The sequence below is a fragment of the Vipera berus genome (assembly GCF_964194415.1).
Source record: "Vipera berus genome assembly, chromosome: 13".
NCBI lineage: Eukaryota > Metazoa > Chordata > Lepidosauria > Squamata > Viperidae > Vipera > Vipera berus.
The window spans coordinates 3,318,780-3,334,171 of NC_138216.1; the positions used below are offsets into that span (position 1 = coordinate 3,318,780).

Consider the following 15,392-nt stretch of genomic DNA (forward strand, 5'->3'; position numbering starts at 1 on the left):
ATGCAAGCAGAAAAATAGGGACCACTACGGTGGGAAGGTAACAGCATTCTGTGCACCTTTGGCGTCTAGTCATGCCGGTCACATGACCACAGAGACGTCCTTGGACAAACACTGGCTCTTCGGCTTTGAAACAGAGATGAGCACCGGCCCCTAGAGTCGGAAACGACTAGCACACGTGTGTGGGGGAACCTTTACCTTTACCTTAAGTTAGGATGGTTCATTTCTAAGTTTCTTCCTCTGCCCGTTATTCAGCTGTGGACTCTCCCACCTTTTATCTACTCGTTCCCTAAGCAGCATCAATTCCTCCCCGTCTCCCAGGTTCATTGCCACATACTATTTAACCACAAAGACAACCAACTTACAGCTTCCTGCAGCAACTGTTCCAAGCAGTAAATATGAGGCCGATTTCCTCGCTCGCCTTCCACAACAACCCGGTATCTGAAATAAGTACAACAGCCTTTTTAAAGCCCATGAAACAAACAAACAAAAAAAATTAATTATTTCTAACAAGAAAAAATATATATATCCAAGGCTCTTCTGTAGGCCCACAGAAACTAGGATGGAGAAATCCCTTTACTCACATGTCAGGAGAATGAACGGTCTTGACATGCCCGGCGTACAGTAACTTGTCGTCCATGGGGATCAGGACCTTCAAACCATCCTTCAGTTCATCTTTGTCGATGATGCAAGAACGAGGAGCTGTGAGAGAACCAGAGCTAAGAGGTGGACTCGCTTCAGGCCATCTCTTATCCGACTGTTGCTAGGCAGAATCTCTTCCTGCCCTCCCTCTGCCGAGGTCTTTCTCGCCTACAATCTTATCTACCCACCTGGAGTCAAGGGCCTTTCCAGAAGGAGATTCAGGGGTATGTTCTCATCCTCCGAGAAGCTGCTGTCCTGGTTGGGCTCAAAGTCCTCCTCAGCGGCCATGCTTTCCATAAGTTTGCTCACGGCTCCTCCCTTCCCTCGGGTCTAGAGCAAAACCAAATGTCAAGGTTCCAGCTGACGATCCCAGCGGAGCAAGCACAGCTGAGACCTTCCGGTCTCTCATGCAAAACTTTATTGAGCACACCATATCGGCACAGATGAGTAGAAAACCAGCTCTGGCTTAAACGGGCACCAGAGCAGTAAATTAAAAGTTTAGCAGTGCAGGTCACATCCCCCAATTAAGCATCAGACAATTGTTATGAGAGAAACAATTTTGAGTGGCCTTGATTCCCAGATTTCACAGCTCATGCCCGTGCTGCATTCATCCCCTGGGTCTGCAGGCAAGCTAAGAAACAGCAATGGCTGAAGCAGAATAAACTCTCCTTGAAGCTCGACACCAAATTTATTATTCTACTTGCATGCCTGGTAATTCCCTCACTGGGTGGATCTTAAGCCTCACACCTCCTTCTGGTGCCCACAGGATGACAGCTGAGTTGCTTCTCCTTCTGTCCATACTTTCTGCAACCTGTTCTCACCACTGCTCCAAAATATTTGGAGCGAGGTCTTCCAAATGGCTATAACCGCAAAAAGCAATGCTAGGGACAGCCTCCCACCCCCTTGCGCACAACCTTGGCTGCCGTTGGGCATTTCAGGGTAGAAAAACTCGCAGGGCTGGGGAAATTCCAAAGGGGTTGCACCAATGTGGTTCTCCATTGTGGTCCTGTGTTTTGGTGGGCCTGAATGTTTAGCTCTCCTGGCTGCCGTAAAATGCAAGAGAGGGGGGTTGGTGGTGATATCCAGTCTTCAGGTTAATCTTACCAATCAGAGCAGTACTTCTCAACCTGGATAACTTTTAAGATATGTGGACTTCAAGTCCCAGAATTCCCCAGCCAGCATGAGTGAAAGTTAGGGTAAGAACTAGGGCTGGTTGGGGAATTCTGGGCGTTGAAGTCCACATGTCTTAAAAGTTGGCGAGGTCGAGAAACACTGAACTAGGGGATGGAAAAGTTCTCTGCAGAAGACATTTTGCCAAGGCGAAGAGGCAGAGTCCAGTGGGTAGAGCTGAGGAAAGGTTAAGCTGGAGACAGCAATCAAATCCGAACAAAGTGTGCAAAATAGGGGAGAAACAGGTACGATGCTATGTAATTCAGGCCCATGTCATACCTGAAAAGGTTAATTGTACTCTTAAGCAAACCTTCGTTCTGCCTAGCGAGGCTAGAGGGATCGTGTGGCCTAACGGTTCCATCCATGCCTGCGTGGAGTTCAGCTCTAGTGCTTCATTAGGGACGAGATGTTGAGGGCAAAAATGGGATGATGGCCCTGGCTTTGATTCTCACCTCCTTCTTGGCCTCTTTAGCCTTAGCTTTGCCCTTGTTCTTCTTGTTGGAGGTCAAAGAGCCGGCCAAGCTGGCACGGAGGTCCGGCAGGGAGCTGGCGATGCCCAGAGGAGAAAGCAAAGAGGACGAGGAGGAAGAAGAAGAGGACGAACCAGCGGAAGAGCAGACAGCCCCCTCCTTGTTTTTCTTCTTCTGCAAGACAAAAGGGAAAAGATGGTAACAGACTGCTGGCTTGGAGAGAGAGAGAAAAGGGGGGGGGAGGGAGGGGGGGAGAAAGAAGAAGGAAGGAAGGTGGGAAGGCAGGAGGGAGGGAAGGCAGGAAGGTGAAAAAGAAAGAAAGAAAGAAAGAAAGAAAGAAAGAAAGAAAGAAAGAAAGAAAGAAAGAAAGAAAGAAAGAAAGAAAGAAAGAAAGAAAGAAAGAAAGAAAGAAGGAAGGAAGGAAGGAAGGAAGGAAGGAAGGAAGGAAGGAAGGCAAGGAAGAAAGGCAAGGAAGGAAGGAAGGCAAAAGAAAGAAAGAAAGAAAGAAAGAAAGAAAGAAAGAAAGAAAGAAAGAAAGAAAGAAAGAAAGAAAGAAAGAAAGAAAGAAAGAAAGAAAAGCAAGGAAGGCAAAAAAAGAAAGAAAAAGGGAAAGAAAGAAAGAAAAAAGGCAAAAAAAGAAAGAAGGAAGGAAGGAAGGAAGGAAGGAAGGAAGGAAGGAAGGATTTTTGCTCCATGACCATCTGTCTCTAACTTGTTTTTTCCTGGAAAAAATGTTCTTTTAATTTTTCCTGCATCATCATCATCATCATCATTTGCTTTCCATTTGGCCCCCTTTTTTTTCCAAGGGGAAAGTCCAAATGGCCAGGAATTCACTCCTCCTACCAGCCCTTTCTCTCACCCCTCTCCCGTGGTTTCCTACCTTGCTCAGTTCTTTCCTCTCTTTCCCCTTGTTCCCTTCCTTCTTGGGGCTCAACAGGGTCCCCTTCAGGCAGCGTCCGCCTTTGGAACCCGGAATGGAGCTCGCGGGGGCGGAGGAGGAGGAGGAGGAGGAGGAGGAGGAGGCCAAGCCGGCGGAGGTGGTGGCGTCGTGAAGGAAGATCCGCTCGCTCCGTCGCCGGTTCCAGGCATCGTCATCGTTGGCCTCCAGCCCAAACTCGAAACTCAGGTCTTTGGGCGACCTGAATTTCTTCAGCTTCCGGCTCTTCTCAGCCACCATCTTGGTCTTGTCCAACGTGTTGCCCGAGGAGGTCTCCATGGGGCCTGAAGAAGGACCTTGCTCTCCTTTCTTCCCATGGAGCAAAGCCGCTGGAGATTTCTTCCGGATCTTCACATCGCTTTCAGAGTCCGTAAATTCAAACTCGGTCCCTAATGAAATGGAATGAAAAGGATCTATCAGCCAGAAGAATCACTCCGTGAAATATTTTCTCCAGGCTGAAGCGGGAGAGCCTCAGAATCGCAAAGAGAAATGGATTTGGATTTCGGCTGGCGACGGCACTTTCAAAACGCTTTAGAATTTGCGACGAAGAGCACGACTTGTAAGGATCGGACGTGAGAGCCAAAGTTCTTCCCACCTCTTTGCGGAAGGCTCGGCTGTGCCTCAGTTTCCCCAGCCACCAGGCAGGCACAACCCCACGGAAATCCCCTGCTGATCCCTGAAACTCTCTCCATCCACAGTTACACCTCTTGGAAAAACCCCTGCTTATCACCCCGGCTTTTCCCTTCTCTTCCAAAGCGCACATTTCATTTCCTTTCCAAAAGGTGTCCGGACTACAACTTCCATGGGGCTTTGGGGAATTCTGGGAGGGAGCCAGGAGAGGGAAGGATGGGAGAGAGATTGCTGTCTTTTCAAAGGACTGATCTAGGGAAAGGGCTGCTGCCGTCATCCCTCTTGCCGTGAAAAACAGCCTCTTCCTTTCCAAAACCAGCCAGAAATTCCAGGATCATTAATATATAGGAATAAAGGGGTTTCTAAATACAACCTTTAGACAGAATGGGACAACTCATTATAGAAAAAGAAAGGGGAGGGAGGGAGGGAGGGAGGGAGGGAGGGAGGAAGGAAGGAAGGAAGGAAGGAAGGAAGGAAGGAAGGAAGGAAGGAAGGAAGGAAGGAAGGAAGGAAGGAAGGAAGGGGCCTAGGATATCTTGATTAAGTAGTTCTGTGGTGATTTAGAACAAATTTATTTAACTTTTAAGGATGCTGCTGCCTTTGAGGCAGTTTTGCTATTGAAGAAGCACAAAGGGACTAAAAAGTGATATTTTAATTATTCACATCGGCAAGACCCCGGGAGAGAAGGGATAAAATGGGCAAGGGGGGGGGCAAACCCAAAGAGATTTCTGCAGAGTGAGTTGCTTGGGTCTCTCCCTCGTTGAAATATGCAATCTACATTAATTAATGGAGTTGATTGAAACTCTTCTGATTTAATTTGAGGCAGTGAAGGTATTCCAGCCAGAGTTGGAATTTATTTATTTTTCCTCCCAATTAACTGAGAAAATAACCTCCTTCTTGTAATTCTCTCCAGAGAGCCCCGTTCCAAAGACTCCTTACTTAAGACTGATCTCAGATGCTAAACAGGTTGAGTGTTTGGATGGGAGATGAACTCGAAATATGGTTTTAGGATGCTAGTGGTTTAAGGAAAGGCTACAAAGGGCTACGAAAGCTGGGAATGACACCACTGGGTGGAAAAATCTATGGTCCTCTGAATATCATTGCATGGAGGTGGACATCCATCTTTTGATTTTGATCTGGGCTTGATTAGTCTTGCCCCAAAGTAGGGAACCCCATTTGGATGGTGTCCCATTTGCCCCAGCTCTTCAACCTCTGACTACTGAAAACCTAACGGAGGCATGGAGGCCACCAGCATTTCCATCCCCAACTAACCCTAGGCCAGTCTAGTCAACCCCCATGGCACAGTGGCCCACATACCCATCAGGCTTTGTCTTTCTTCCTTCTTCTTTGCTTTCTGTTTGGCTTCCAGCTGGACGATGGAGACGGAAGGCCCAATGATGGGGCTTGGGATGGCACTGGCTGCAAATCGGGCCAGAAGTCCCAAGCCACTTTCATCCAAAGCGGATGGTGAAAGCCTCTCGTTGACCGCTGTCCCGTAGCCTTCCATTTCTTCTTCTTCATCATCATCATCATCATTGTCATCATCTTCTTCTTCCTCCTCTTCCTCTTCTTCCGAGCTAGAATCTGAAGGTGACAAGATGAAAAAACTCTCATAAACCTGCAACCGGATTTCAAATCCGCCGTTCATCCTGATGGATCTCAAGACCATTCCGTGCACCCCTTTCTGGCTAGAAAAGGCCTAGAAATTGTTGTACTCCACACTCCAAGTCTTGCCACGAGAAGATTCCCAGAAAAAGGAGAGGTCTTCAATCCCATGACTGGAATGAAGAAGACTCCCCTCTAGGTTTCCTTCCCAGAGATCCATTCCCCTCCCCCCAAAAAAAGCTGTTTATCTATCCGTAGCTCAAAACTCATGGATGATAGAAAGGTAACACCTTTCCCTCTCGCTAACCTAAGGCTATCTTAAGTTCTCAAGAACTTAGTTCTAACAAAAGCATGCTTAGGCAAGAAGCGCAACCTTCTGACATTCCATACAAATGCAGAACGGCAATTACACCGAGATGTTCTTCTTTTGAGGGAACCTCTGCTTTGTTATAAGAAGAACGTAACATCAGGGCTACTTCTTAACCATTGAAAAAAGAGACCTGACATTCTTTGGACCTGAGGAACTCTCCCAAGTCCCAAAGAAGTCTCAAGGGAGTGTCCATTAAATAGAACTATTGACTACAAGAGCAGGGGCGTGGGGGGGGGAATTAGGGGGGGGAATGCCAAATGTTACAATTGATACAAAACTCAGCTTTTAGATAAGAATTTTGTTTCCCAATGGAGAAGAATGGCTCTCCATGAATAGCACAGAACATTCCCTTTTTTTAAAGCCAAGAGATAATCTAGAATCATGTTCTCCAAACTGGGACCTCTTTGATGTTCTGGACTTCAAGTCCCCTAATCCCCAAGTCAGTAGCCAACATGAACTCTTGGCAACTTTTTCCTCCTCTCTTTGGACAGGCCAACAACAACAACACACACACACACACACACACACACACAAAAGACCCAGGCAATCTTTCATTACAGTAATAACACTTCCTCTTTTAACTTTGGAGCAACGATGGGGACCAGCCTCAGAACTACTGAACCAGCTTCAAAATATGGTTGATTCTGAACCAAACTAATCAAGGAAGGATGGACATTTATGAATAATGGCTTAAACATTAGCCAGAATCTAACAGGAAAGTGAAATTACATAAGCATAGCGATTAAAATAAACTCAGACCTAACTGGGACTATGGAAAACATTGTCCATTAAAGGACATGGTTTTGAAAAAGGGGTGTGTGTTTGTGTGTGTGTGTGTGTGTGTGTGTGTGTGTGTGTATTACATTTTATATATAACCATATAAAACAGCTTTCCACCAGTTGGCAAGGAGGGAAGTTATCTCTAATATTAGCAGAGATGGTTAGTTATTGTTATCCTAACCAATAGCAAAAATGAGGAGTCCCTTGGTGCTCTCTAAGATTAGTGGTTTTCTTGCAGACATTTCATTACCAAACTAGGTATTGTCATCTGTGCTAGAAGGGAGTGGAGTTTGCAGAGAGGAGCAGAAGAAAAAATGGTGGGGTCCTTGGTGCTCCTTGAGCTTGGGCACGCTGGCGGAGGAATTCTGGGAGCTGAGGTCCACAAGTCATAAAAGGGCCAAGGCCAAGTTTGAAGATCCCCTGCACCATCGGAAGGAGAATTAATTTAGGCTTTAAAGCGCTGAGAAATTTATTAGGGTTTAATCCTCTGCCCAGATTCCTCCTCGCAAATTTGTGCATTGATGTCAAAGAGGTGATGATTTAGAGAGATTGTTATTATTGCAGATGTCTTCTGACCCAACTAGGTAACATCATCAGTGCTAGAAGGGAAGGCAAGTTGCTCACCCTAGCAAGAGAGTCCTGGATGATTTCTTGATTAGGCTGTGGTTTACTGTACTGGTGGTACTCAGTTGAGTAATGAAATGTCTGCAAGAAAACCACCAAGCTCAAAGAGCATTAGGGACCCCACAGTTCAATCCTGAGCTACAAATACGTTCTTCTCTTAGTAACAGAAATTAGCTATTATGACCTCAGGATTTTTTTAAGTACTACTAGCTGTAGTACTAAATGCATTTGAGTCCGTTTCATCTTCCTTCTCTCTCTCTCTCTCTCTCTCTCTCTCTCTCTCTCTCTCTCTCTCTCTCTCTCTCTCTCTCTCTCTCTCTCTCTCTCTCTCTCTGACACCTTTTGCTAAGCTACACAACTGCAAATGCATTTTGAGATTAAAGAACGGGCATTAAAACAAAATCAAACATTCACAAATCACATGCAAACAATTGGCTGTTAAGATTTGTGCAGCAATCGTTTTGTGGTTTGTTTGTTTTTTAAAAAAATCCTCTTTTCCCGTTGGAGGGGGAATGTATCCCCAAAAAAAAAAAAAAAATTAGCGATGCCTTTTTCCTGATTTGAGTTGCATCGTTCACACAAGCCATTTTTTGGTTTCATCCGAAGAGAGATTGACTGCCAAAATTTCCCTCTGATTTCTCACCCTCAAACCACTGAGGACTAGTAACCTATTGGTTTAAAGGATTGAAAACTTGGATATGGATCAAGATTCCAGCAAGGCAGTTTGGCATGCAATCTGTTACAGCCGTAGATGGCATAAATTGCTGCAATTTAGTACAGGAGGTCAGGTATTCTTGCCTTACTTTCAATTCAGGCCTCAAAACTCGGCAGTATAAAAAAATGAGTTAAACAGCAGACAGACATTGGTTAAATTACTACAAAAGGCAACAAGATGACTGGGAATGGCTCAGGAATGAGAGGAGAAATAGCAGGTAGCAAAAAAGCACATTGAAGATTAATTCAGCATCGTTAAATATATATGCGTGTGTATATATATATATATGTATATATATATATATATAAAACACTGATATATACATTAGACCAAACGCCACAAAGTTATCATCATGTTGCAAACAAACCTAGAAAGCTTAAAGGCAGGCAGATTTGAGACAGCTGTTGACCCTCCACATCTGGTTCACCTTGGCCTGTCCAAATTCCCACTTTCAACTTTATTGCAGATTTGGACAGACCTTTGCAAAAAAAAACAACAACAACAGAAAGACATTTTCATGGCTTTTTCTCAAGTGCATTTTCACACTGCTGACTCCAGAAGAGGATTTGCTTGATTCTTGTTGCTTAGCCTGATGGTTACACCTTTGTAACGATCGTCAAATATTCTGGAGGATGCTTCTCTTCTCGAATCAGTTCTAAAGAACTTTGCGAGTTTGCAAATGTCCTTCTCCAGAAAAGAAAAAAAAAGAATTGCAAAGGGGGGAAAAAAATAGGGAGTGTGTTTTTTGTCAGAATGTGAGCCATAAAAAAAAGTGTAAATCTGAATTTGATTATTGCCCAAATTTAATTCCATAGTCTTATCTTTACTTAAGAACAGAGCCATTTAAAAAAAAAAAAGACGAAGTTATTTGACCCCGGCATGATCAATGTATTTATCAAGCATGGGGAAAAAAACCTCTTTTTCTGGAATATTATTCTACTTAAATTTCAAGGGTGAAATGACACGTGGGCTGCATTCACACAATCATAGAATCATATAATCCAAGGGCTGGAAGGGACCTTCCATGCAGACCCAGTTGAGATTTAGCATTGCTAAACTGGCTTACTGCTAATTCTGGTTCACGGACATTGGATTGTTCTCGGTGGCAAAGCCTTTTTGTCCAAATCCCAATCTTACACTCCTGGCCTGGTTCCCTCTCTTGTGTAATCCCAGAAAAGGAGGTTTTCTTCCCTAACTAGGTTAACCAAGCTCAGTCTGGCTGGAGAAAGACTTATAAAATGCTACCTCTCTCAAGAACAGGAACATGGAAATTTTAGCTTGAGATGTAAACATCTGCCATGCAGGTAGCAGGAACAGCAAACACCCCTTCTGGAGTCAGGAGCCAAAGTCCTTTCCTGTTCAGGACTTCCAAAATTAGAATGGGAGGAACACGGGGTCTTACCCAACCCAAACTTCTCACCCTCTCAGAATTCCCCCAATTTAGCTTGCAAAGATGATGAAGAAGAAGGGACCATGAATGGACCACACTTTATCCAGTCTGCCGCTGATGTGCCTGGCCATCCTTGGTCCCCACTATCATTTTGAAACTCCTCGAAATGTCTTCTCCAAAGACACCTCCACCCCCCCCCACCTGCCCCACTTCTGTCCTTCCATTCTTCAAACCCAGGTCAAACTCCAGTGTTTGCAAGGAGAAAGAGGCACCCCAGTTCCATCCTTGTCCTGAACCATTTTACGAGTGCACAATTGCCAAGCTTTTTTTTTTTTTACAGAGGAGAGAAAGAGAAAGCTAATTTTGCCTACCTACATGATAAGGCTCAGAGATTTTTTGCTGAGCCGTGGAGGCGGGAGAGCAAATGTAAGAGAGCGACAGAGACACTCAAAGCATCATGAGAAGGGACCAGGGTGAAGGGTTGGGTCAAGCAGCTGCAAGGAGAGCGGAAAGCAAGCTTGAAAAGCTGAGGTTATTAATGGTTTTAGTAAAATCAGGGAAAGGCATTAGCAAAGCTATTACACAAATATCCCTTAAAACAAACGTCCAAAGAAAACATGTATATATATGTATGTATATATATATATTTCTGCATAGACTTTTTTTGTTTTGGGGCAAAAAGATTCAATTTCTCCCATCCTCCCTCCCTCCTATTCCACCCCCGCCCACAGACCAGACACCTTTTGCACATTGGACTTGGAAATTTATCCATTGGCCCCCACAATTGCAAGGTGGAATGGGGTGGTGCTCGAAGGAAACAAAATTTGAAGATGTCCAAAAAAGGGATGTGCCATCCAAACGGGGTGGGGGGAAAAAGGCAAAAATAGCATCCTAGCTGTGTGTGTTTGTGTGTGTGTGTGTGTGTCTGTGTGTCTATACACACTCATCCACATACACCAGATCTTTGGGATTCAAGAGTCAAAATAACAGAGTGCAGGTGTCCCATTTAGTTAGAAACCAGTACCGTAGCATTCAATGGGGCTCATATGCAGCTAAGCCTACATTGTATTCCAGGGGAGCTAATGAGGAGTTGGGTGGCCAATAAATTCAAATCAATCAATATCAGTAAGCTAAGAAGGCTTTCGTTGAGGTTTACCTTTTCTCTCCCTCCATCCCTCTCTTTAAGAAAAAGCTTCTCGAGTTTATTTAGATTTATTTGTTTCTTCCATTTGAGAAGTTCTCCAGGGTTACTTATTAGACAAAATGTAACTGATTGGAATGGTTAACAAAAGTTCAGGAGATCCTAGAATTGTTGGCCTCCTCAAAGTGAAAAGACTTTTGGCTTCCAAACTTTAACCGCCCCTCCATAAGGATCTCTTCAAAGTTCTTAAAAGGGCAAAATTAGTAGTAATAATAAGGATAATGTCAAAAAAAACAACAACCCATTCTTGAAGAATGCAGTGGCAAAACAGTAAACGTACAGCGGCCAAGAAAATGGCAGGCTAGGTCTATCAAGGCGTTGTTGAGGGTGGAGATCATTCAATTTTAGGGGAAAATATTAATTACTACTACTATATGCTTCCATCGACCGTAACCAACTGAAGCGCACACCTTTAGGAAAAGAGAGGGGAGCGAAAAGAGGCTATAAGGAAAGGCAAGCTTTGACCACAATGAGGATAGGCTACTTAGCTGATAGGAACCCATCTCTTCGTCAGCCTACAGATAGAAGAACGCAGTCTCAACCTGTCTTAACCCTAAAGGGGCTCCTTATTTAACCTTTTCTATTACGACCACAAGTGGTTAAAAAGAGCTTGGCTAGGTGGATGGAGAGATGTGGTCCCCTGGGAAAATTGTCAAAAATTGTCATTAATTTCTTTTCAAGTTGAATTAATTGAGAGGAGAGATGACCCTCATTTCGAAGTGGCTGAGACATGGGCGTTTCACTAATGGAACTAAAGCCATTAAGGCGGGGGGGTGGGGTGTTTCCCTTCAAACTTGGCGACTAGCTGAGGAATTCTGGGAGTTGAAGTCCACGAGTCTTAAAGTTGCCAAGTTTGAAGACCCCTTGCATTAAGGTTTCGAAGCGTAGTGAGTTTTTTTTGTTTGTGCGTGCGTGTGTCTTTGGCAAAATAAAAAGCCATTTGTTAAAAAAATAAAAAAAACAATAATGAAAAATGAAAATGCAACAGTATGTACACAAGAGGACAAAACAGTCCAGCCCGCTCTAGAATAATTTACACACAACCTAAGAAGCTGCATTCGCTTTAAAGGAAAAGACGAGATCAGCTGACAGCTTTGTCTGTTTCCTCCTGTAAAGTAGAGAATTGAAGCCAGGGATATTTGAATAATAGGAAACACATCACAATTTTGTTAATTCCTTTTTTTTTTTTTGGATTTGTTTGGTTTTCCCTTAAATCTTTGGGAATGAGGTGAGACAGCAAGATGAAGCGAAGCATCAAGCTACCTAGAGACACAGCAAGAGAGAGACAAGGCAGACGGTTTTAGTTAAAAACAAACTGGATAATTTTAATAAAAAGCTTGGTACCAAATTGTAGTACAAACATCTCAGGGTTTTGGGGAGGGGGGGCACACCCACACAACAGATATTCTAATTTACACAGTTTCTCTCCCATGCCCTCTAACACATGCCAAAAGTAAACTTGGAAAGGAAAAAAAAATAAGCCACATATAACAACAGCGATGGCAACAAGAAATGGCGTATTCTCCTTTTTTAGAAAAAAAATATATATAGAGAGAGGAAAAGTATATGTGTGTGTGTGTGTGTGTGTGGAAAAAAGACTAGGATGCTCTTGAAAGAGCTGATCAGGAACAAAACAATTGTGACACAAGCAGAGTTGTTGGTGTAGGTAAGACTAGTGATCAATCATAAGCTACCCCCAAAAAAAAAATCTTCTATGGCATCAACAAGTTGACCATTCACAGAGCCATTTCAAGTGACCACCCACCCCTTCCTCCATCTCCTTCCCACTCACTCAAACCTAGACATTTGGGGTTGGGTTATAAGCTAGTAACCTTGATCGAACGAGTCCTCCGAAGAGTCACTGTATGACGATCCAGCTTTGGCCTCCGTGGACAGTAAACAAAATTCCCGCTTTCTATTGGCAGCCATTTTAGATTTGAGAGTCCTTGTTGAGGTGATGTTCTTCTTGCCGGCTTTGAAGATGTCAGAGATCCTGCTGCATTTGGGGGCCATGACACTATAGAGGCTGGAGGGTCTCATCCTGGCACGGGTTGGGGAATGAGAAGACCACTCATCCTTCAGGCATTCCTCCTCTTCCTCAGAATCTGTATCTGGGGTCAAGGTAGTTATTATTTTTTTAAAAAAGAAAAGAAAGAAAGAAAGAAAGAAAGAAAGAAAGAAAGGAAGAAAGGAAGAAAGGAAGAAAGAAAGAAAGAAAGAAAGAAAGAAAGAAAGAAAGAAAGAAAGAAAGAAAGAAAGAAAGAAAGAAAGAAGAAGGAAGGAAGGAAGGAAGGAAGGAAGGAAGGAAGAAAGAAAGAAAGAAAGAAAGAAAGAAAGAAAGAAAGAAAGAAAGAAAGAAAGAAAGAAAGAAAGAAAGAAAGAAAGAAAGAAAGAAAGAAAGAAAGACCAGACATGACTGCCAACTTTAAGTGCTGTCTATGGAGATTCTCAGTCATCCAGGTCATGGCTGTCCCAAAGAATCTTTTTTTTTCTTTTCAAAAGGCAACTGGGCTTTGTTTTCCCTTGAAGATGTTTCACTTCTCGTCCAAGAGCGGTGGAGGATGGAGTGGATGGTGGCTGAACGACCAGATAACTGCAAGGAATATAAATCCTTCCATCCTCCACCGTTCAATCAGAACTGAAGAAGCTTCTTGGATGAGAAACAAAACGTCTTCAAGGAAAAACAAAATCCAGTTGCCTTTGGGACAATTTTAAGCAGTGCATTTTTAGGTCTGTAGACCACAGAGCTAACAATAGGGAAGAGGGTTAGAACATGCTGGCTTGGCACACTGCGATCCTATGTTCAACACCCAAACGCCTCCAGTTCAAACCTAGTTGTCCATTACTCACATCCAACTCAAGCCTGGCTGTCCATTATGCAAAGTCTTAGGGTCAAGGGCCAGCCGTAAATCTTTTGAGGGACCTGTCAATCCTGCTCTAAAAGACAGACCAGACCAAGAATTAAACTGATTCCATTCAAATTACATCCATGTTCAATGCAGTCAGTGCAATTATGATGATTATTTCCCAGGTGTTTTAATCATTTTTCCATTCTGACCCATTAAAAAATAACCATTCAGGGGGGGGGGGTTCCAAGAAAAAGGACCCTAGAAGAAGCATCTCTGAATCTGAAGGATCAGGATGCAAATTAAAGGAAAGGCCTGGAAATCCTGTAACCAAGATCTTTATTGGTAAACTATTAAACTAATAATAAGTCCTGAGTCCTTCGGGAGAAGGGCGGTATACAAATTATTATTATTATTATTATTATTATTATTATTATTATTATTATTATTATTATTATTATTATTATTATTATTATTATTATTATTATTATTATTATTAATCTAAATCAGTCTTCGGCATATCCTTTCCTCCTCTTGATCAGACTAAATTCCACTCAAGAAAGGGAGACTAACGGTGTATTCCAAAAGGATCTTTGGTTGAAACCTGGTTTAATGTGGGCTTCCTTGGCTACTAGGGCAACATAGCAGTTTTATATTCCACCGGTTCTCTTGCACTGCTTGGGCAATTTTAATGAAACCACTCAATATTTATCGTCTCTCACTTGCTTTCGTCTTACATCCTGGTGACCCAGTTGGGAGGAGCATTGTTGCTGATGTGAACTAAGGCTTCCCTCTCAATTAGTCTGAATAATTAGAATAGTAAGGTGGATCAATTATCACATTGGCCATGATATACAAATGCAAGGCACAGTCCAAAATGGCTTCCCTTTTATTTCCATAGAAAACTCAAGAGATGTTTAAGTGAGGTAGCTTTCTCAAAGCTGGTGTCCTTTGAAATGGATCCAACTGGATCCACCAGAGATCCAAGAAGGCCGATATCTCCTGGAGAACCTGCTCCAAGGAACTTTGGAAGTTGTAGTCCCGAGTTCCTTGGAAATCATCAACTAAGAGAAGGCAAGACGAAGCCTTGACAGCAAATTAAAAGGAGTAGGAGGGACACAATAGCAGTCTTCTAGTATTTGAGGGGCTGCCACAAAAAAGAGGGGGGGGGGCGGTCTAATCTCCAAAGCACCTGAAGGCAGGACAAAAAGCAACGGATGGAAACTAACCAAGGAGAGAAGAAGCAACCTAGAACTAAGGAGAAACTTCCTGACAGTGAGAAGAATTAGCCAGTGGAACAACCTGCCTCCAGAAGTTGTAATTGCTCCATCGAGAAGAGATTGGACAGCCATTTACAAGCTTAAGCAGGAGGCTGGACTAGAAGGCTTCCAAGCTCCCTTCCAACTTTGTTATTCTGTTAAATGCAGCCCCACTAAAAACAGTGAGGAGGAGAGGAAACTAAGAAAAGAAAAGTTACTTACTGTAGGAATAACTGCTCACTTCAGATATCGCTGGTGAGTTGGAAACCTTCATATGGTGGCCTTTCATTTTGAGCCCCATTTCCAACTTCTTCATTTTGAGCGCCATTTTGTTTTTACCTTCTTTAGAGGCTTTCAAGGAGAAGCCGAGGCTTTTAGTCAAGTTGTTTTTGGCATCCTTGCCAAACAAGGCACCGTGGGGGGACAAGTATCGGTTGTTGTAATAGCCGCCATTTTTCTGCCTCCCTCTGGACCCATCCACGAACTTGAACGGAGACTTCAGCCTGCTGCGCCTGGTGAGTGACAGGGCTTTGTCGAGCTTGCTCACCAGTTGTTCCTGATCAGAGGCCACCTTTTTCTTCTTAATCTTGAGCTGCAAAATGAAAAGGAGAGGGAGAATGAGCAGAAGTCGAGGAAAGCAAGGGATCCAAGGAAAGTCAGGCAAGAAATGACTTCTTCATCCAGAAGTCTCTGTGCATTTTGAGGTGGAATCCACTAGATATTCCCAAGAACTCTGAGCTAGGTTCTGACGCCTTC

The 15,392-nt window shown here is 43.5% G+C and overlaps 1 protein-coding gene across 3 annotated transcripts in view; it reads right to left on the reverse strand.

Annotated features, from left to right (window-relative positions):
* Positions 1-15,392, reverse strand: part of TNRC18 (trinucleotide repeat containing 18) — a 69,325-nt gene that overhangs the window by 11,400 nt on the left and 42,533 nt on the right. For all 3 annotated transcript variants that reach the window (XM_081338428.1, XM_081338427.1, XM_081338429.1), the window contains 8 exons: positions 14,859-15,228; positions 12,364-12,642; positions 5,164-5,430; positions 3,160-3,605; positions 2,262-2,453; positions 828-969; positions 582-699; positions 363-438 (listed from right to left, as the gene is read on the reverse strand). In XM_081338428.1, the coding sequence (XP_081194554.1) occupies positions 363-438; positions 582-699; positions 828-969; positions 2,262-2,453; positions 3,160-3,605; positions 5,164-5,430; positions 12,364-12,642; positions 14,859-15,228 (1,890 nt within the window). The remainder of the gene's footprint in view (positions 1-362; positions 439-581; positions 700-827; positions 970-2,261; positions 2,454-3,159; positions 3,606-5,163; positions 5,431-12,363; positions 12,643-14,858; positions 15,229-15,392) is intronic.